Below are 22,315 nucleotides of genomic sequence, written 5' to 3'. Positions count from 1 at the left end.
CCGCATCCCTGGAATCACAGGGTGTCCCCCCCGGCTTGTCGCGATGATGAACTGAGATCAGGGAAGCCTGTGTTCCGAGCACCCCTCCTGCCTTCTCCTTCCTTAAATGTGCTCTCGGGCCGGTCGATCAGCACGATTTTCAATCACCAGGCGATACCTCGGAGCGATGAACGCTACGAGGCATGAGCAATGCCTTCGGTTCCTGGAAGAGGCTGGGAGGGAATTGGAGCCAGAGAATAAAGCTCCTCTTTGGGGAAATGATTCAGGGAGAGAAGCAGAGAAGTGAAGAGGGCATGCCTTGTTGGGCAGCCCGTCGGCCCGGCGCGCCCTGGGGATCAGAGTGGCGACATCTGGCCGGGAGCCAGAGCAGGCGGAGAGGGGCGGGCCCAGGCGCGGAGGGCTGGTGCCTGGTCCCCAGGTGTGCTCTTGGGCACAGCCCGGGCTCACTTGGCCCCTGTCCCACGTGTGCCAATAAAAATTAAGAAATTAATTTTCTTCCGTTTGCCGGTGAGGACTCGGCTCCTTGTAGGAGACGGTGAGTGGGATCCCTCTCTGAGCACGGCTGGGTTTTAATTGTGTGTGTTGTGCCATGCTCTCACTCGTTTCCGGTTTATGAGTTCCTGCTCCCAGTCTGTTGATGCCACGCTCTCGCCCACCAGGGACACGCCAATATTTGATTTTTTTCAGTAGGAAAAGTGTGAGGTTTTAGAAACATCATCTTCTAAATTCGAAGGTTGGCTTGTTTGTTTCATTCTGACACATTACAAAGCCTCATTCTGGGTTGTTTTTCTTCACTTCCTAAGTCAGATGTGTGTGTGTGTGGGGGGGAGTTCCGTATGGAACTAGATTTGATCAGAGCTCAACTTTGGGACAGAGAGTTGGGAAGGAGGCATTTTCAAATCAATCACCTCCTTGAGGATGATGAGGCCTCGTATCCTGTGCATAAGGCACTTCTGCAAAGATTTGTTGGAGGTGCTATGGAACATGCATACCATCTGAAGGAAAGGATTACAGTGCCAGTGTCACGTGTGAGATGGCCACATTCCTGTTAGTCAGCATGAGCTAGGGTATGCTGTGGTAACAACCAGTGCCCCTTCCAATCTTAGTGACTGCAAACAATGGAGCCCACCTACGCCACATGTGCACCAGGTGTTGGCTGGAGATCTCAGCTCTGTTACCCTCACTTGGGGACTGAGGTGAACTGGAGGCTGCCTCATGCTTCCTCAGTTGCCAAGACAGGAAAACGAGAATACGGCAGATCACACACTGGGGTTTTTTTTTTAAATGATATGTAATTGACATATACTAGTTTCAGGTGTGTAACATAATGACTCGATGCTTGTATATATTGCAAAATGATCACCACAGTAAGTCTAGTTAGCGTTTATCGCATCACATGGTTACAGATTTTATTTTTTGGATGAGAACTTCTGAGATTTATTCTCTTAGCAACTCTCAGGTATGCAATACGGCGTTAACAACAGTCACCATGCTGTACGTTACATCCCAGGACTTGTTTACTGTATAACTGGAAGTCTGTACCTTTTGACCCTATTCACCCATTTGCCCCCTCCACCACCCTTGGCAACCAACATTCTGTTGTCTGCATCTATGAGCTTGTTTTTCCTTTTCTTTTTCTTTTTTAAGATTCCACATGTAAGTGGGGTCATACAGTATTTGTCTTTTCTCTGTCGGACTCCTTTCACTTAGCACAGTGTCCTCAGAGTCCAGCCGCGCTTTCCCAAATGGCAGGACTTCCTCCTCCTTGTGGCTGAATAATATCCCATGTGTCTGTGCTCACGAATGATCACAACTTCTCTACTCTCCTGTCAGTGGACACTGGGGCTGCTTCCTTGTCTTGGGCACTGTAACTTGGAGAGTTACAATATGGACCATAGTAGTTCGTAGGGGTACAGCTGTCTCTTTGACATAGTGTTGTTTCCTTTGGATATATTCTCAGAAGTGGAATCGATGGGCCACATGGTAGCTGCATTTTTTTAGCCCGGGCGGTGCGGCCCAGGGTTTGAGTGTTTGATTCCCCATCAGGGCACATGCCCAGGTTGTGAGCTCAATCCCCAGGAGGGGGTGTGCAGGAGGCAGCTGATCTATGATTCTCTCTCATCATGGATGTTTCTCTCTCTCCCTCTCCCTGCCTCTCTGAAGTCAATTAAAAAATATATAAAAATTCCTCTAATTAGCCAGTGGTTCTATTGTGGTCTGGTTGGAAGAACTAGACCAGCGGTCTGAGAGAGGCAAAAAGGCACCAGTGTGGCAAGAGAGTCATGTGATGTGTCCGAGCGAGCGGCCCTGTCTTCCTCAGGGGCCTCTCGCAGAAGCTTGACGTCACCAGGAGGGCTGTAGCCTATTTCTCTTTCTTTCTGTTCCTTAGTGCTGCCTAACGAAGTAAGTGTGTGATTAGGGACGGGTAGTGACCGCGGAGAGGCCCATCACAGCCCTAGACAGCCCGTGGGCCCAGCGCTCAGCGCTCAGCGAGCCTGACTCCTCCTGCGCTGCCCCAGCCCCCGCGGCATCAGGAAAGTAGGAGAACTCCCCTGGGGGCTCTCCCTTTATTACTGTCCCTTCTTCATACCTTAGCACGTTCTTCTCTGCGCTTGTTAAAGTGAGAGGAGACTTGCTTCCTCTCTCCGAGGGGCTGCCAGTCTCTGGGTTTTCTTTCCCCAGAGGCAGCTGACCTGACCTGGCCAGAGGGGAAAGGGGACTTGGTCCCAGGGTGGACGCTGGAGTCTCCCCGTGGCTCTCCACCTGGGCAGCTCTGTCACCTCAAGGGCATTTGGAAGTGTTGCCTGGTAGGTGGGGACACTGCCTTTATACCCCATACATTTCTTATAGGTTTTGCTTTTTAGAGCAGTTTTAGGGCCCCAGCAATACTGAATGGAAGGTACAGAGAGCTCCCATATATGCCCTGCCCCCACATATGGACAGCCTCCCCCATTACCAACACCCCCCCCTCCGATGGTACATTTATTACAATTGATGGGCCTGAGAGGGGATGTCAATGCTGGTGTCGAGGGTGTTCAATGCCCTGCTGGGCCCAGCACAGCCCTGGTGAGGGCTCTGCCACAGGCAAGCAGCGTCTCCTGGCCCATCCTTTGAGGGGATTGGGGCTGGGTATGCTTTGTTGACCTTTATATTAAGGCCTGTGGTTATGGAAGGAACAGAAGTGAGGGTAAGGGCCTGGGCACGAGGGCAGGCTGATGGGCAGTGGTCTCTGTGACGTGTATTTAGTTGAATCGAGCAGAACGGTCAGCGGCCCTGGGAGGAGGAGGAAATGCTGAGTCATCTGTCATCCATCCGGTGAGTCTAATGAGGTGACTCACCCACTCCTCTCCCCATTCTCAAATTTTTAATGACTTTTTTCTCCTTTACCTCTTTTCTCTGTCTCCCTCTCTCTCTCTTTCAATCAGATGTTGGATCTTTGGATAGAGACTTTAATTTTCTTATCTTTTCTTTCCTATTTACCATCTCTTTCCTTTTTGTTTGGCTTTTCGGAACATTTCCTAGACTTTATCTCCTACTCTTCTTTGACTTTCAAAGTGTGATGACCGTACATCCCAAGGACTCTTTCTTTCTTTTTTAAAAATTTTCTTTATTGATTTCAGAGAGGAAGGGAAAAGGAGATAGAAACATCAGTAATGAGAGAGAGTCATAGATTGGCTGCCTCCTGGATGCCCCCTACTGGGGATCAAGCCCACAACCCGGGCATGTGCCCTGCCTGACCGGGAATCAAACCATGACCTCCTGGGTCATAGGTCGATGCTCAGCCACTGAGCCACGCCGGCCGGGCCCAAGGACTTTCTTACACTCTAATTGTTCATGTTTTCAGGGCCATCTTGTCTTCTGGGGCAGTGCCTTCATTTACCTCCCCGAGGATGTTAGTGCTGTTGTGGAAAGCCTCCTGCTGCCTGCACTGCCCGTTCCCTCCAGCTCCCCAGGCTCTGCCATGCCGACGCTCTGCTGCCGTGTCTGCTGGGCCTGAGCTGTTTATTCAGACTTAGGCACCGGGCACCAGAAAGTGAATGAGATCTTGCTTTGGGCGCACGGGTGGGGCTAGTCAACTCTCCAGCCCCACTAAGGCACAGTGTGGCTCAGTGGTTGAGCATTGACCTATGAACCTGTTTGATTCCCAGTCCAGGTACATGCCTGGGTTGTGGGCTTGATCCCCAGTGGGAGACTTGCAGGAGGCAGCTGATCCATCATTCTCTCTCATCATTGATGTTTCTCTCTCTCCCTTTCCCATCCTCTCTGAAATCAATGAAAATATATTTTAAAAAATAAGCTTGATTTCATTGTGAGACCCCCTTAAATGTCGATAACTCGCTGTCTGTCTTTTTTGAGTCATTGTTTCTCCAGACAGGGTTCTCTAACCTCCTGCCGGGGCGGTGTGAGGCGAGATGGGCGTGGGCGGGCGGGTGGGCGGGCAGTGTTATTCCTGGTTTCTGTTGTTCCAGAAGCAGGAAGAAGGGGTGCAGCTTCATGCTGTACCCCACCCGTCCTCTGAGCCGTTCAGGTTCAATTTCTGTGGGACTGAACTGCTGGCTCTGGTGGGACGGGGCGAGGTGATGGCCGGGGAGACTTGTTGCAGCCTGAGCCTCGCCCCGGACTTCTGGGCACCCTATCCCTCCAGACACTGGCCTTCCACAGCAGATCTGGCTTCCTGTATACATTCCTCGTGCAGTCCCGCTGGCCCAGTCTTCAGTAGCTCCCTCCTCTGTCAAGCTTTCTCCTTCGATTTCTTATCTTCTAAAATGCTACTGAAGTATCTTATTTCCTCCTGTCTCTCCTCTTCCTTCTGTTTGTGCACAAATATTTGCTTAATTTCTTCAGATTGAAGAGGGAAGGCAAAGACCGGTGCTCAGCTGTCTGTGTTCAACTGGAAATCCCTGTGACGTTTTCCAGAAAGTTTACAAGGTGTTTGCGGAAACGGGCCTCTTTGTGCAAAGCGAGCGATTACTGCGAGTGTGTGGGCCACTGCTTGGTGCCACCTTCCCGGCCAGGCGTTTGTCAGGGCTTGGAATCAGCCTGCCTGTGCCGGCGGGGGGGGGGGGGGGGGGGGGGGGATTCTGGGTCCCCTGTGCATGTCGCCGTCTCCCATTTAGTTCTGCCTCATTGGCTCCTCACCTCGCGCTTGATGAGGAGCCTTCCCCTCATCACCTTGAGGGCGATGTAATGGGCTCCGCAGCGGAAATATTGTTCCAGCCGCCAAACCGCATCCCAGCAGGCGCTTTGTCTTGGGACCATGTGTCTTGCAGAGCAGCCATTTAACACGCCGGTGGCACGAAGCCGCGGAGTCGCAGCTAATTCACTTTACGGGGCTTTTACTTGTATCTATGGGACAGTCGCACCGGCAGACAGAGGCATGGCTCCACCCCGCCATGATTGAGCCCCGCATTCAATGTCTTTGTCAGCCCGTGTTTGTAAATAGCCTTACCTCCTGGGATTCTCCTGGGGTCAGAAAAGGGCGGCGTTGGGGTGATGGAGACGCACGCGGTGTTCTCTGAAGCCATCAGGGAGTGTGCATCCTGCAAGAGCGGGACAGGGGCCCACGTGCCTGTGGGTAATGGTGATGGAGCCTAATTACTGTCACCCGTGCAAGCTGGTTCCGACTAGACCCAGGCGCACACCGGGCTTGTCTCCCCACGGGCTGGGCACCGTGGGTGGCAGGGTCCAATGCAAGTTGTCCTACTCCTTAGGCACGGGGGGGCACGCGGCAGAGGCGCTCAGCCCCAAGGCCCTCGCCGAGGTCCTAGATCTCAGGTGTGCAGGGCACTCACAGGAGAGCCTTTAATCCAAACGCCCGGCTGCAGCCCAGACCCCTGGACTCAGACCCTTTGGGGTGGGACCCGGCCCGGGCAGTTCTTCAAGTTCCTAAAGGGAGAAAGGGCAGCGTGCAAACTGCTGCTAGGACTTTTTTCTTTTTAATCCTACTGTTGCTACATAAGCAAAGAAACTTATTATTTCAAACTAATTTTGGTTTGGGGAAAGTGAACATAATTTACGTTGTAGTCATTTCGGTTCACTGGTTTATTCTCTGGTGCGATGCGGCGGATTTTTCTCTCATGAAGGAGAAGTAGAGTTGGTCCTCTGAATGCAGAATCCCGGCATCTGGGGATGTCCTTCCCGTGGGTTTTGCGCCTTTGGCAAACACGGGAGCAAAAATAGTGAGCGGGCGTGTGGGCAAGGCTGGGCCCTGGCCCCCTGGCCTCACCAGCCCTGGTCTCTCCGCGTGCAGGTCCCGTGGCTGTCATCAGCGGGGAGGAGGACTCGGCCAGCCCGCTGCACCACATCAACCATGGCATCACCACGCCCTCGTCGCTGGACGCCGGGCCCGACACGGTGGTCATCGGCATGACCCGCATCCCGGTCATCGAGAACCCCCAGTACTTCCGTCAGGGGCACAACTGCCACAACCCCGACACATGTGAGTACTGGGGTGCAATGCTGTCCCTTCTGGGGGGGGCAATAGGCCATGAGGCTGGGGTTCTGGAACCTTCTGGGGTGACCTGCTACCTCCTCACCTCCCCCTCTCTAAGAGACCCTCCCTGTTTGTCTCAAAACCTGAAGAGTAGCCTGGGCCGGAGGACGCCACAGGCAGAGCCCCTGGAGCAGTTGGAGGCAGGACCCAGCCCCACAGGAAAGTGCTTCCAGTGAGGCAGGGGGTGCAGATGGTCCGGGCTTCTCCGTAGACCTGTCCTGTGCCCAGACTCTGCCCTGCCTTCAGCCCCTGAGGTGGGCAGACGCCACCCCAGCCTCCATGGGAGGGAGGGAGTGAAGGGCGCCGAGCACCATTTGAATGGGGACATCTTGACAGCTGCCCCTCCAGTGCCCGCAGTGCCCACTCCCTGAGGGTCCCATGGCCACGGTGTTAGGACGCCCACGTCCCTACGCCCCTGCAGGGTCTCACTCAGGTCAGGGCTCAGGCCCCTGCTCCATCCTGGCCTCTCCCCTCTGTTGGTCCCAGCTCCTTACTCTGTATTTCTGCTGGAGCCTCTCCCGCTCTCGGGGCCTCTGGCTTGGCCGTTCAGCCAGCAGCTGTTCCCCTGGCCGGGTTCCCCGGTTCAGTCCACCCAGCAACTGCAGTGCACCCTCCTCTCCTGCGCTCCTACCCCCCAATGTCAGCCACTTCCCAAGGGAGCACAGAGGCCCTGGAGACTGCCTCAGAGCTGGAAGGGACAGAGATGGGCCAGGGTAAGGCCTCCTGGTAGGACAGGAAAACTGAGGTTCTGGTGGGCTGTGGGCTCTCCTGCTCTGCCCCCAGGCCTCTGCCGTTGGCTGTCAATCTCACCTGGTGCTAGGGCCGGCCTAGGGGGTGCCTGTTCTCGTTCCTCCGTCCAAGCTCTCTGTTGGGCCCCACTCTTTGTAGCTCTCAGAGCTGTCGCTGCTCCCCTGTCCGTCTTACAGCAGAGCGGGCACTTGGCTTCCCCGCCGGCTCTGCTTCTGCTCTTCTGACTTCAGTGAGAGCATCACAGGTGGGAGGACTGGGCTTGAGTCAGGACGGGGCTATCGTTCCCCCGTGGGTGTCCTCCAGCATCGGGGTTTGTCGGAGCCCCTGTCAGCGTGGTTAGAGGAAGGACCTGGGTTCCGGGCAGGGGAGGAAAGACCGTGATCCAGATGCAGAGGCGGGCGCTCAGTGCACAGGGCACTGCTGCTCTCTTGCCTCAGGTCAGGTTCGCCCTGGCCGGCCCCGGGTGTGGCCCGAGGAAGGCCTTCTGTGGTCGTACCACGGGCACCCCGTCTCGGTTGACGTCGTTGCGTTTTCTAGAGTGGCATTGGCATTGGGAGAGAGATGCAGGCGTTGCTGTGTTGAGGCCGCACTTGATTCTCATTATTCGCAGTAGTTATGTTCTATAAAGGCCCGTGAACACTGCCTTAGGCCCGCGGAGCCATTGCTCCTCGAGGAAATGCGGGGTCAGGTTCCTGCCAGCCCCTGGCCACCACAGAGCCCTCGGCTGGCCAGGACCCAGCCTGCTTCGTGCATGCTTCCGCTCGAAGACTTCTTATTTAACAGGTACTGTTGCGTCACTAACATTGCCCTCAGGGTCAACAGCACTGACGCGCGCCTGAACGGAGCTTCCCTAACGCAGGAGTCCTACCTAACACCCCTATTCGCTCCGTAAGGCACCCGGCTTCCTGCTCTTAGGGACATAGCCAGCACTTCGACTCTGCTTGTGGGACACACACAAGAAGGTTTATTTGGTCTCAGCTGGGTTTGTGTGTGTGGGGTGAGTTAAACATTTACTCCCCCCTCCTCCTCGCATGTTTGTGAATGACCGTGACAGTGCTGCCAATGTTGGCTTGGGGTTACACATGCATTTTAGGGAGCATGGCACAGACTCAGGGGTGCCGAGGATGGACTGTGTCCTTCCGGGGACGCTCTGGGCTCTCCTCTGGGTCAAGTCTGTGCTCGTGTGAGTGCCCGATACCTGGCTGTCGGCACAGTGGCCCAGCAGGGTGCATCTGGCTCGTGGGAAAGAAGTCTCAGTGACAGTGGAGACCCCGGGGGGAGCGTGGGATCTGCGTGTCCTGTGATGTCAGGCCCCTGCACCCAGGCAAGGGTTTTCGCGGAAGCACCCGTGGGAGGAAGGCCTTCGGGTGTGGGATGCCAGTGGCCCTCCAGGACCCGACAGGCCTTGTGTGAAGGATGGGCCGTGGCGACCGGGGCAGCAGGTGCTGGCAGACCTGAGGGGACAGGGAACAAGCAGTACCTCCTGGAAACACGGGAGGCGGCTCCCGGTTGTCAGACCCCTGCCATCAGGGAAAGGGCTCTTTCCAGGGAGGCGGCGCGTTTGTCCCGTCAGTAGACAGCGGACGGCCCTTACTGGTTTTCAGAAAATGTGCGGCAACGACAGACCCTGCGCAATGCCATGCCAGCGGTGTGGCTGCTCCTCCCTCCGCGTGGCCGGGCTGCCTCGGGTGGGCTGGGGGCACTGCCCTCCCTCCCCGAGGTGCACAGGCCTCTAATGTCAGAGGCCCCATCCGTCCAGGGAAGTGACTGCGAGACACCGCGCCGTCTGCGATGAGACGCTGTCATAGATGATGAAGCCGCACGCGCCTTGGCGATGAGTACGCAGAGGGCATCTCCGCCGCGCAGTTAGGCCAGGGGACGCAGGAAATGGGACTAAGGGTGGGGAGGTGCCTGTATTGCAGGTCCCTCTGGGGTCCCCGGGCTCTCTTGTCGGATCCCTTCCCCATCTATTATGATTGGTGTTTACAGGGGGACGGGCTTGGGGTTTGGCTGACATGGGTAAAGGGGGACAGTTGGTAACTCAGCTTACTGTGGTGACTCCTTTGTAGGGTAAACAAATACCGAATTGTTACATGTGTACCTGATACTAATATAGTGCCACAATATCAATTTTATCTCACTAAAAAACAGCAAAAAACAGTGTAATGTGGGAAGAAATCGCAAGGACATAGAGCTGCCTGACTTGAGGCCTCACTTCCTCACGCCCCCGGGGATGGATTTAGCACCAGAGCGCTTTCCATTCCCTGCACGTGTGTTTATCACGGTGGTGGGACCTCCCTGGTTGGGCTGCTGCTCCTCTGCTGGCGCCTCACTGCCTATCTGTTCTCAGTCGGGGCCGCAGCATTTTTCATAGCATGTCAGGGCTGCCAGGGTATTGAGAGATCGCCTCGTACACTCCCTTATCAGATGCCTGGTCCCCTCGCCCACGTCCCAGCAAGGGCTCTGCGTTTGACACTGTCTCTTCTCCGTGTATCCAGCCTTCCCAGGGCCTCTGAGGGCCGAGCGAAGGTGCTCCTATCGGGGCACGTACCCAGAATCCAAGGCCAGCGAGCCCCCTCACTGTTTATTTAAAGCCCCTGGTTCTCAGAAGCATCTGGAAATGGATCCATCTCTCCTTGTCACACAGCCAGTTTGGGGACAGATCCTACGGAATGAGTCTCCCAGGGCGGTCTAGATGAGTCACTGGGGAGAATTCCGAGGTGTGTGTAGCAACATTGGGCCCATGGCTACCTTTGTCCGCCTTGTGGCCGCCCTGGGGCTGCCATAGCTGTGTGGTGCGGGGCTGGAACGTAGGCTGCTGTCAGCAGTCATGCTTCAGCCCTTCCCCAGGCCCCTGGGAAGGCTCCTTGGTCTTGAGGTTCTCTGTTCATCTCCTTTTCCAAAATCCCCGATCTCAGAAGACAGCTTTGCCTCTCCATGAGAGAGCAGAGGCCCTCTGGGAGCTAACCCGTCTTCTCCTTCTCTTCCTCCCTGTCCCCAAGTCAGGACTCCCGCCTGCACTCACAGGTTGTCTGCCTCCGCCTTCCCAGGCTCAGCCATCTCAGCCTCTGCCTCCGTCTGATCCCTCCCCTTCTTCAAGTGCCTGCAGACAGGGACCTCTCCCCATCCTGCCCGCCCACACTCCGTCCCCTCCCCTCCAGGTACCCTCTGCCTCCTGCTCACCACTAACCTCTCCAAGTTCCTGGTCCTGCAGCCCCGTTCTCGTTCCATCCCCCCAGGAACCCACAAGCGCTCCATCCTTGATCTCTTTGTGAAACGTGACCGCATCCCTTTGAGTCTCTTCTCTCTGAGTCACCCCAACTGTGCTGGTTTCTCTCCCTTTCATCTAGTCAATAAATACGAAGGGCTTGTGTCCGGCCTTCTTTAGGCTCCGAAAACAATAGGTAACAGGAAATGTGTGGTCCCTGCCGCGAGGGGCTCACTGCCCACCGCAGCTGATGTCCGAGATATAAGGGGTGACCCTCTGCTCCCTGGTGCGCTCAGGGAGTTTGACGTCTGCTGATGAGTCACCGTTGCTTCTTTCCAGATCTCCAAGCCCCCCTCCAGCCCCTCTTCCCGGCCTGCAGAGCCCACACCCTTTCCTTCCTCTCTACGCCCTCTGCTCCATCCCACACCTGGCTCACAGCCAGCCTCTTCCTGGGCCCATGCCCAGGCGGCGACGACTCCCTCCCGGGAACCCGCGCCGCAGGGTAGAGGCATGCTCTCCTCTTGAATGACTTTGAGTCACATCTCAGATGTGTGTGCGTCTTGTCTCCCAAACCTGACTTACGCTCATTCCAACCAGTGAGTGGCTCTTGCGTGTCCCTTACTCCTCCGGCTCTATTGCAGCTGCTTGAGGGCCTGGCTTCACCCTCTTTCCCCAGGACAGGTGCGGGATGCGTCCCCTAACACACCCGCCTGCAAGGCCAGGACTCACGCAGAGATCCCCAGCAGAACTGCTCGGTCCGTGGGCTGTGCCCCTTCCCTGGGACTGGGACTCCTCCTGAAGGGAGCCAGTGGCTGTCCCCTCCTCCCTGGCCTGGTTGGCCACGGAGCTGCCTTTTCTGGAAGAGCTGCTGCCACGGCCAGTCCCCAGCTGTGGTGGGAACGCAGCCTTTTGTGCGTAATGCAGCATTAATAGCGCATCGGCATGATATAGATTTCTGTCATCGTCTCTGCTAACAAATATCGCTGACTGCGGGGTAATGATGGGTGTTTATTCCCAGCCACTTAGTTTAGCATAATGGACTTGCAGATGAAATATAGAAAATGGGCTCTTCGTCTCGGCGGCTGGGCCCTGCTGCCGCTGCTGCCGGGTGAACTTTTCTAGGTGTTTCTCCGCAGGAGTCCTGGGGGCCTTGCCTGGCGGGAGGAAGGGAACTGGGGGCAGGCCGGGCTGGGAGCTCCCCCTCTGAGAGTGTAGCTGCAGAGAGGGGGCTGGCCTCGCGGGCGGCTGTTTGCTCTGTCAGTGGAGTTAGGACAGGCTTGGTTCATGTGACGCGGAGTGCATAGGACCGAGGTGGGGGTGGGCGGGTCTAATGCACCCCGTCCTTCGTCCTGCTGCTTGGATCTTGCCGTCCCCATCAGGGGGCCTGTAGGTCGAATCCTGGTGAAGGTAACGGTGATGGTTTGCCTTAGCCTTCTTCACAGGTTGGGTATCTCCAGGCCTTGCTGGCTAGGCAGTCTCTCGTGCAACATTCCCATGAACATAAACTCGGCTGGCTCCCCTGAGGTGTCGCTTCAGTGCTGTTTTTAGATCCAGTTAGAAGGGTAGCAGACCCCTGAGCACCCCGTGATGCTACACTGGGTGAGCCAAGGGGGAAAGGATGACGTAGACACATCCCCACTTTCCTTTTGTCCAGAAAGAGCCGACGGTGCAAGGATGGATGTCTTAGAACCGGGGCAGTGAGTCCTGGGCCCGTGTGCCTGAGCTAGTCCTGAGGGTTGCAGCCCCTAGAGATGACCTTCTACGCTGACTTCCCAGCCCCCGATCGAGGCATCATCAGAGTATGGCATTTTGTCATTGTTTTCCCTTTCCCAGGAAGAAAAAAACAAATGATGCCATTTCCCCCAAATTATCCGAAAACGCTATTCATCCTTGAGCACGCACTTTGGAGCTGTAACCAGCTAGTCCAAAGGCGGCTGACTCATGTCCGTCTCCCTGAGCCAAGCAGCCTGCCTTCCCATTGGACACCGTGACCTCACCTGCTCTGTGCTTCCTGCCATAGCCACACGCTCAGAGTTCGCTGCGTGCAGTCATGCTAATTCAGTCATCAGGTAGAATCACGCTCACTGTAAATTCACAGTGATTGGCTTAAAGGCGTTCTTCAGGGATACGTGTGGGCTTCTTGGTGGAGGAGGTGAAAAGCGATGGGGTCCCCAGCCAGCCCGGAGTGATGTCATTTCCGGGTGGATCATGAATCCAGGGGAGGTGGCACCCGATGGCGGAAAGGAAGTGTGGGAGGGTCCTGCGTGTCCTGCCCAGAGCCCTAGAAGCAGGACTGCTCATCGTGGCTCATTGTGGCCTCCGTCTTGTCTTCAAAGAGTAGGAACATTCACTCCTCAAGATCTGCTCCAGCTCAGGGTTTCCCAGAGATACCTCCCTCCTCTCTCCTTCAGCTGCACCCGGGCATCCAGCCTGTGTTTTAAGGGGGATCATTCTGAACCGGCCGAGAAATACACACAGGGGGCCGATGGGAATCACCGGGGGGCTTTATTGCTAGGCTCTAGTAAGTTTGCTTGGCCCAGCCAGCGTGGTTCAGTGGTTCAGCGTCAACCTAGGAACTGGAAGGTTGCAGTTCGATTCCCGGTCAGGGCACATGCACCGGTTGCGGGCTCCATCCCCAGTAGGGGGCGTGCAGGAGGCAGCTGATCAATGATTCTCTCTCATCATTGATGTTTCTATCTCTCTTCTTCCCTGAAATCAATATATATATATATATTTTAAAGAAGTTTGCTTGGACTTAAAGCCAAAATGGGCTCCTGGATGCCTCCCCCAGTCTTGAACTTGGTGAGCACAGACAGGAGTTGGGTCTGCAGAGCAGATGTTGTCTATCCAGTTGCAGGGAGGGAGGACCATGGTCTGCCTCAGCTTTTGCAGATGAAAAGCCCAGGGGCTCCCTGGAATATCACACATGCCAGGGGGGTTCCCCTTGTCGGCGTTAGCCCTGCCCAGAAGGGAAATAGGATGGTAAGGTGACGGGCTTTGCCCGCCTCACCCATCAGAGAAACCACGCGGCTCTCAGGGGGAGGAGCCTAGAACACAGGGCGAGGGAAGGGCTGGGAGCGCCCAGGTCTCCAAGGGGAGGGGTTCCTATTTTGTGGGCCGAGGCTACAAGGCAGGAAACAGGAAAAAAGACGCCCCCATCCTTGGAGACGGCAGGGGGCTTTGTCAGTGTCGGTCCCTATTAGTATTCTCGTTGCAGAAGCCCTTTTCCAGGGGAAAATGGTCGTCACTTCCATTTCCTGTGGATGAGCACATGTCACACCCTGATGGGAGGTGCGCCCAGGAGGCTGGGAGGTTCTTGTTCGCAACGTGCTGTATTAACGGTCAACAGCGCTTGGACCCAAGCGCCACCCACCTCTTAGCCAAGAAGCCCAGCGTCCAGCTGTTCTCCAGGCTCCCCCAGCTGCTCTAGCGCAGGATTCCTTCACTGTGCTCTGAGGGTGGTTCGTAGGTGTTTCTCAAAAATAATGTTCCACGGCCAGATATGTTTGGGGAAAGCTGGGTTGAATAAGTCTTTTACTGTGGGATTCTGAGAGCCTCTCCTGGCAAAGGTCATTGAAATTTGCAAGAGGGGACTCGTGTCTGCAGCATGTCCCCGATTTCTTGTGCCTGGCTTCTGAGGTGCCTCTGCAGCATCTCCGGACACCGCTGTTCAGGGGACCACATGCGGGCTATTCTAGGATTGGGGGTTCTGGGTTTGTCTCCCCGGCAGACGTTCCCATCCGACAGTGCCCACACGGCACGCACACCTACTTGGCACCCGCACTGTCACATGTCTTCCCAAGCCCCTGGGAGTGGCTGTGTGCCATGGAAATGCCAAACGCAGGGTGGTGACAGTCTTCAGGCTTTCTGGGAGAGCTCTCGGTGCCTTCATGGGGATGGATCAGGGTCTGTCTGTTGTCCGCTGCCCAGAAGCACTTCCAGGTGCCTCTCACACTTCCTGAACCCCGACCCGGAGATGCTGCTCACGGCCAATTCTCCCCTGCGTTCCTCGTCTCCAGGCAGATCTGCCACTTAAGCTGGAACCTCAGGGAGCTGTTCCGAAGGAGAAACGCACCCTTCAGGATGCGAGATGCTGTCTCCAAGCCATTGTGTGGAGGGGCGACACCCCCGTCTTTGGAGAAGGAATGGAGTTGCAGGGTCTGGCTCCAGCTGAGGGGAGCTGGGCCTTCTTAGGAAAGAAAGTGAAATGGGTGCGGGTGGTCCCAGCCCGCCAGCTCAGCGGCTGTGTGGCTGTGGGCCAGACAGCCACCCTCGTTCAACTGGAGCTTAGGAAATGGGCCGCCACAGCCGCAGTTTTTGAGAGGAGGTGGCTCGGGAAGGTGAAGGGCTCTGTCAGCTGTGTAAGTGGCATGTACACGATCGTCCTTGTCTTGACAACACTATTTCTGCCACTATCGGGACAACTCCTGGTTCACATACGCTGTTGGGGCAAAGCTTGATGGTGTCAAAAATAGAGGGTTTCAGAGTTTGAAGTTATTTCTGAAAAGATAAGAATCCTTCCCTCCAATGACTTCTTTCTCCCGGCGCTAAGAAATCGCATTTGTCACCCGGATCCACAGCCAGAGATGCTCTCGGAGTCGCCACGGTAATAGGAAGGCTGTCAGGACATGATGGATGGCGATGAGCAGAGGGCTCAGGCCAATTTCCTTTCGGGTTAATGAGACTGAGAAGCCGTGGGCTCAATAAGGACCTTCATGGTGGGACTCTGGTTTGCTTTTTACTCTTTGTTTTCCCCTCCCCCTTGTCAGCAAACATTATTTTGTTGAAACTGCAGTGACTCCAGGCTCCCCTGCTCCCCTGTAACCCCGCCAAGCACCCCACACTGAGCTACTTGTATGTCTGTGCCCATATGGTCCCCTCTGTAGTGAGGCTTTAAATGCCCATCTGCTCGAGTGACTTCCTTTTGGCTTGTTCTTACACGTGACTGCACAGCCCTTTCATTCCTTCTCAGCACACTTATCCCCGGCGCCTCCAGACAGGAATGGACAGATAGGTCTGTGGGTCTTGTTCATGTTCGTGCACATGTTTGTGTTCATGTTGGTGCACATCAGGTTTTGGACATGGATCGTATCAGTTAGGATCCTTTGGACTGGAAGTTCTAGGCCTGCTGGGCTTAAGCAAGAAGGAAATGGGTCCTCACATAACTCGGAAACAGCTAGGGGTGGCTCCCCAGGAAGCACACCAGGACCCCCGCTTCTGCTTCTCTGTGGTTCTCTTGCCTCGGCCTCTCTGTGTCTTGCTTGGCCACCAGGCTGGCTCCCCTCCTGGTTACAGAATGGTTGCACCAGCCCCAGGCATCACAACCAAACACTTGGACCAGGGGCAGCATAGAGTTGTCTCTTCTTGTGGGTTGATTACAACTGAGGAAACCTTTCCCCCCACCCCCCAGCAGTCTCTCCGTCCTGTCCCATCGGCCAGAATTATGCCACGTGCTTACTCCTAAACCAGTCACCCAGAAAGAAACTGGCCCAGACACCTTCGGCTCACCCAGACTGTCCCCTGGGCTTGGGGCTAGGACTCACTTCCTGGGAGGCCTACGGCTGCTGGAGAGGAGTGATGCCTCCACAGGGTTTGTTAGCAAAGAAGAAAGGGAAATGGCTGCTAGGAATGACGTGCCTGCCTCCCAGTTCTCCAAGGGGAGCTCCTCCCCCTGGGAGTCAGTAAGGCCTCGTGGGGCCGACGTGGTGGGAGGAAGATAGGAACATCGATCTCTTGTAAAATTTACTCCTCGTGTTTCTCCTCTTAGAGAGAGCAAGCTGGTAATTTGTGGTTTTGTCATTGCTGCTCTGCCTGGTAAATTGTCCTGCTAATTTTCCAGGCTGCACTTACACGCCCGAGCAAAGAGACATTTCTTCGTGTGGTTTTAGCTGGATCCGATTATCTCGGTTGAGCAAGCTGTGTGGATTCCGGGCGCGGCTGAGTGGCCCTCTGGGAGCCGAGTTTCTGGAGATAGGTGTGAGCAGGGCTGGTGGACCCGGGTCAGGGGGCATAGTGAGGAGAAGGAACAGCCCCTTTCTAGCTCTTCCGTGGCTCCTGTGTAGGCAGCCACCTCACACCCACCCCAGGAGGCCAGGTCTGGTGTGTAGGACACAAGCCCTTGGAGCCGAGGTGGCCTCTTTCATGGCCAAGTCTCCCTCTCTCCCTCTCTCTCTCTTTTTCTTTTCTTTTCTTTTCTTTCCTTTTCTTTCTTTCTCTTTTTTTCTCTCCAAGTCTCTTGATCCCCTCCTGGCGGCGGGGAGCTTAGCTGTGGCCAGCTGGGCCTCCCGCTCGCACTTTGGTCCCCAGGCCGGCAATTGCCGGCGCCGCGGCCACTGTTCGCATTGGATTCTGCGGAGTTGGGCGGCCCTAACGCCCCTGGTAATAAAGTGTTGGGACTAAACTCCTAATGGCTCATTGATTGGTTGAGTTATGCTCAGTGCAATTCTGAAAATAGATTGTAAGTATGCGCTTGGGGATTTGTGAGGATTTGTTACTTAGGAGCTGCAACTCAATCGTGACTGGTTTGACAAAGACATCAATATGGTAGCCGGGCTGGGGCCGTGCTGTCCACCTCTCCGAGACCCCTCCCACTCCCTGGGCCGGGACAGCTCCACAGAAGGGAGTGTGGTCAGGTGTGGAAGGTCCCCGTCTCCTGCATAGACACCCCTTGGCAGGGGCCTTGGGAGGGTCATCCTGATTGACCCAGCCATGGCGAACCCCTCAGTATCACTAACGTGGACAGGGACACGCAGAGCCTGGATTCTTCCTTTACATCCTCTGAGTCAGGACGTGTAGAAGCTGGTTTTTGCTTTTCCTGGGGCATCCGCTCAGGGGAAAAGCCACAGGGACACCTTCATGGAGGCCTAGGGCACCGGCCTGTTGGCATACCCAGGCATCCCTGGTCCACTGGCATCTTTGAATCCCAGGCCTGAAGAGGGAGCTGTGGGAGGGGCTTCTGGTCTGGGCTGGGCTTCTAATGCCCATGTGTCTTTGGCTCAATGTCAGATTCACTTGAGATAATAAAAAAGCCAATTGGGCCCCTCTGTGGGGAGGCAGCCACTGGCAGGTAATACAGAGACCTCCCAACACAACTACAGTATTCACCTGGCTTATGTATTTCTTTCCCTTTGGCCTATTGGGGACCTGAAATGCCTTCCATTTTGGGGTGCAGGGTGGGTGTGAAACCAATGGGAGATGCCGCGAGTCTCCCTGAGGCAGAATGGGAGGCTCGGTGAGACGGCATTTCTGAAGGAAAGTGGTCAGTGGTCCTCTCTCCAGAGCGTCTGTTCCCTCCCTCCATGTTCACCTCTGCCTGCGAGGCTGTGTTTCCCGCTGCCCTTCCCTGGGGTCATTCACGCCCAGCCAATTATTAGAAAAAACAATATTCCAGGGAAGGGAGGAAGTCAAAACAAAACCTAGAAGAAAAGGGAAAAATTACCCTCGGCTCTAATAAAGAAATTACTGACGTGCTACATCACGAACCGTATTAATTTTTAATGGCTGAGAACCGAGTTGATTTATAATGCATCCTTCTCGGCTGCAGCGCCTGTCCCCAGCTAATAAATAAATGACAGGTCTCCTGTATTAAAAGTATCCGTCATTTTACACCGCTGGATGTAAACGGCGAGAGGCAGGGACCGAGAGGCCCCGGGGAGGGGCACGCCCTGCTGGGCCAGGTTGGAGAAGGCGCAGGGCTGGTTCTGAAAGGGGGGTCAGCTCAGCCTTCCTCCTCGTCTCAGCGCAGGGACCCGGAATAGCTCCAGGTCTCCTGTGTCCCGGAGAAAGCTCCCAGGAAAGGGGAAGGGCATGCTTAGGAGCAGTGAGGGCGAAGATGTAAAATCCTGGTCCCTAAGCAGACTACTTGTCTTCCCCGGGCACTGTAGGCGTTACGTGTTCAGTACTTGATCTGTGTTAGCGGTGATGTTGGATGCACAAGTCTGGTTCCCCTCTCCGTGCCTCTCAAGAAAAATAAAGCCGCCTGCTGTGTCTGGCTCCAAAGTGATACGTGCTCATGGTAGCTGTTGGGAAAGTCCAGGAAAGTGTGAAGAAGAAAGTAGGGATTACCCACATACCACACCCCGTGAGGACTGCTGTGGACATGTTGGCACGCTGCCTGCCAGTCTTTTTCTTTGCGTAGATACATACACTGACAGATAACACGCAGACATGCATGTGCCAACACGCATGTAGATTTTATGCAAAAAATGAGATTCTATTCTCTATACGGTTTTATCATCTGAATTTGTCACTTCATAAGTCATAGACCTTTATTAGTCCATATCATTAAAGAGTATGCAGCTATTTTTAGTGGCTACAGTTGTGTGGCCAACATGCTCACGGCGCCACTGTAGAGCCGGCAGTCAGTGACAATGCACACCTCCATTCTCCGTCACAGGGGCAGCCCCAGAGTAAACGCAGTGCCCCAGAGAAACGAGGACAAGAGACGGGTTTCGCACAGAGCTCATCATTACGGGGCAGCTGCTATGCTGCGGGGTCCGTGCTGGGAGCTGGGAAAGGAGCAGAGTGGCCTGGCCCCGCCTGAGGGGTTCACCCTCAGGTCCCCGGGGACCCAGCCATAAGGCACAGAGACCCTGCGGCTGAAGGGCCCGGTGTGTGGAGAGCAATGGCTTGTTCTGACTAGGGGAGCAGAGGATGGGTGTTTGAGCCACAAAGCTAGAGGAGCTAGATGGCCAGAGATGGAAGGAAAGGGCCTTCCAGGCCACAGCGGCAGTAGCTGGAAGCAGAAAGGGGCTTTGAGGGGGTCAAGGATGGAGGTCACAGGTGACTGGGAAGAGGCCCTGGGGGAGAGGGAGCAGGGCCTATTGATGTATTATTACATGGTTGAGGTGATTGAAATAATAATTTTGATTTTTTTTCATAGAACTTACACTTAAATGTCCTTGTTTACCACACTTGTCATTGTTGACAGTTTCTCAGAAGTAGGTAATGACTTGGAAAGCAAAGACACCTTCGAGATTGTACTAGAAAAGGTGAACCAAAGTAGGTGGTTCTCTCTGAACGTAGGGACATTTCCTGGCAGACATAGACCCTGTTCCAGACAGGAGTGAGCTCCAGCAGTCCCTGTGTAAGCCTTCAGCTCAAAGGATGTTCCCTAGGAAAGGAGAGAGTCGGTGAGCGCTGCCAGCAGGTTTGACTCCCTCTGATTTACGTTTATTGTCTTCAGAGGCGTATAAAGATGGAAGTTTGCCTGGGTTTTGAGACCAGCACTCCTGCGCTTCCACACGTGCATTTATTTCGTGATTTGTTGTGTGCATTTCTTAAGCACAGACAGGCCAGCGCCTTTTGCTTCTGAAAAGGAACCAGGAAAGCCTCTGGAGCGGGAGGAGGAGGGGCCAGAGGCCATGTTTCTGTGAAGAGACTGCGCCTGCGCCCCAGGAGGGCTGCAAGGCGAGTCCCTGGCGTCCCTGGCGGAGCCCAGAGAGAGCCTGTGCTTTTGCCGGGTTGGAAAGTGGCAACTCGAGATCAAGTCCTTGCCGGCCGTGGTTGTATAGCAGCCAGTTGCAGAGTGATCCTCGCTTTTATTTTTGCCTTCAAATCTTGGACCCGAAATCATTCCAGCAATAGGACTTGGCTACAAGCAAAGTTTTTCCTTTCCTGCTCTTGAATTCTCTTTCACTTAACTTCCTTATAGGACATTGAATTTTTTAAAATCTTCAAAAATATTTCCCCAGCAATTTACTATTTTTATTTTTTAAAAATTGTGTTTTTTTATTCCCATCCCTTCATCCCCTCCCTTTTGGCAGCCCTCAAGTTCTCTGTATCTGTGAGTCTGTTTCTGTTTTGTTTTATTTATGCATTTATTTTTAAATTTAATTTAATTTTATTTTTTTAGATTTCACATGAGATCATTCAGGATTTGTCTTTCTTTGTCTGATTCATTTCACTTAGCATAACACCCTCTAGGTCCATTCATGTTGTCGCAAATGGCAAGATTTTATTCTTTTTATTGCTGAATAGTATTCCATTATATATATATATGTGCTACTTTTTTATCCACTCATCTATTCATGGACGTCTAGGCTGCTTCCAGATCTTGGCTATTACCAGTAATGCCGCAGTGAACATCGGGGTGCATATATCTTTTCAAATTAGTGTATTTGCTTTCTTTGGATAAATACCCAGAAGTGGAATTGCTGGATCTTGTGGTAGCTGTATTTTTAATGTTTTGAGGAATCTCTGCTTTCATTGTGGCCACACCAATGTACAATCCCACCAACAGTGCACATCCTCGCCAACCCATTATTTGTTGACTTTCTGATTATAGCCATTCTGGGAGGTGTGAAGTGATATCTCACTGTGGTTTTGATTTGTGTTTCCCTAATGATTAGTAATACTGAGCATCTTTTCATTGTCTGTTGGCTTCTGTCTGTCCTCTTGGGAAAATGTTCAGGTCCTCTGCCTTTTTTTTTTTTTTTTTTTTGGTGCTAAGTTGTATGAGTTCTTTATATATTTTGGATACTGGCCTTTTATTGGATGTATCATTTGTGAATATCTCCTCCCATTCACCAGGTGGTCTGTTCATTTTGTTAATGGTTTCCTTCACTGTGCAAAATTTTTAGTTTGATGCAGTCCCACTTGTTTCTTTTTCCTTTTGTTTCCCTTGCTTGAGCAGATATGCCCAAGAAGATATTGCTAAGTGTTGCCAAAGAGTTTACTGTCTGTGTTTTCTTCTAGGCATTTTATGGCTTCAAGTCTAACATTTAAGTCTTTAATCCATTTTGAGTTTATTTTTGTACATGGTGTAAGATAGTTGTCCAGTTCTATTCCTTTTGCATTTATCTGTCCAGTTTTGCCAATGCCAGTTATTAAAGAGACTTCTTTACCCCATTGCATAGTCTTGCCTTCTTTGTCGTAAAATAATAATTGACCATATAAGTGGGGATTTATTTCCATTCTGTTGGTCTGTGTATCTGTTTTTATGCCAGTACCATGCTGTTTTGATTATTGTAGCTTTGATATCAGGGGACATGGTATCATCTACTTTGTTGTTTTTCAAGATTTCTTTGGCTATTTGGGGTCTTTTGTGGTTTCATATAAATTTTAGGATTAGTTTTGTTCTAAGAAAAACGCCTGTGGCATTTTGATAGGGATTGCATTCAGACTGTGTATGATTTTAGGCAGCTTCAGCTACCTCCCGCACAGTCTGGTAAGTCGCATTTTCATTTTCATTTGTTTCAAGATAGTTTTGGATGGCTTGTTTGATTTCCTCTTTGATCCATTGGTTGTTTAGTAGCTTGTTGTTTATGTTGTTTAGTCTTCACATATTTGTATTTCTTCCAGTTTCATGCCACTGTGGTCAGAAAAATGCTGGATATGGATTTTAATCTTCTTGAATTTAGTGAGGCTTGTTTTGAGGCTTAATATGTGATCTGTTCTGGAGAATGTTCCATGTGTATTTGAAGAAAATGTGTATTTTGCAGTTTTTGGGTGAAATGTTCTAAAAATGTCTTGAAGTCAATCTTATCTAATGTGCCATTTAAGGCCATTATTTCCTCTCTCTCTCTCTCTCTCTCTCTCTCTCTCTCTCTCTCTCTCTCCTTTCTCTTTTTGGCCATTACTTCCTTATTAATTTTCTGTCTGGATGATCTATCCTTGATGTGAGTGGAGTATCAAAATCCCCTACTATTATTGTATTGCTGTGGATTTCTCCCTTTATGCCCATCAATCAGTACTTTATATATTTAGGTGCTCCTATGTTGGGTGCCTAGTTATTTACATTGTTCTATCCTCTTCTCGGATTGACGCCTTGGTGTGTGTGCAGGGTGGTTTTGACAGACAGGTAGCACCGAATGGATGCCTAAGGCACCTGGGGCACTGGCCCACCCAGCAGGAGTGGCTGCAGG

General features: G+C 53.2%; 1 protein-coding gene across 3 annotated transcripts in view; it reads left to right on the top strand.

Annotated features, from left to right (window-relative positions):
• Positions 1 to 22,315, top strand: part of NTRK3 (neurotrophic receptor tyrosine kinase 3) — a 213,996-nt gene that overhangs the window by 110,988 nt on the left and 80,693 nt on the right. For all 3 annotated transcript variants that reach the window (XM_036355835.1, XM_036355837.1, XM_036355836.1), the window contains exon 12: positions 6,251 to 6,439. In XM_036355835.1, coding sequence (XP_036211728.1) covers positions 6,251 to 6,439 — 189 coding nt within the window. The remainder of the gene's footprint in view (positions 1 to 6,250; positions 6,440 to 22,315) is intronic.

The sequence above is a fragment of the Myotis myotis genome, unplaced genomic scaffold (assembly GCF_014108235.1).
Source record: "Myotis myotis isolate mMyoMyo1 unplaced genomic scaffold, mMyoMyo1.p scaffold_m19_p_23, whole genome shotgun sequence".
Lineage (NCBI taxonomy): Eukaryota > Metazoa > Chordata > Mammalia > Chiroptera > Vespertilionidae > Myotis > Myotis myotis.
Note: the sequence above shows the minus strand (reverse complement) of the source record. Positions and strands in the feature narration are given on the sequence as shown.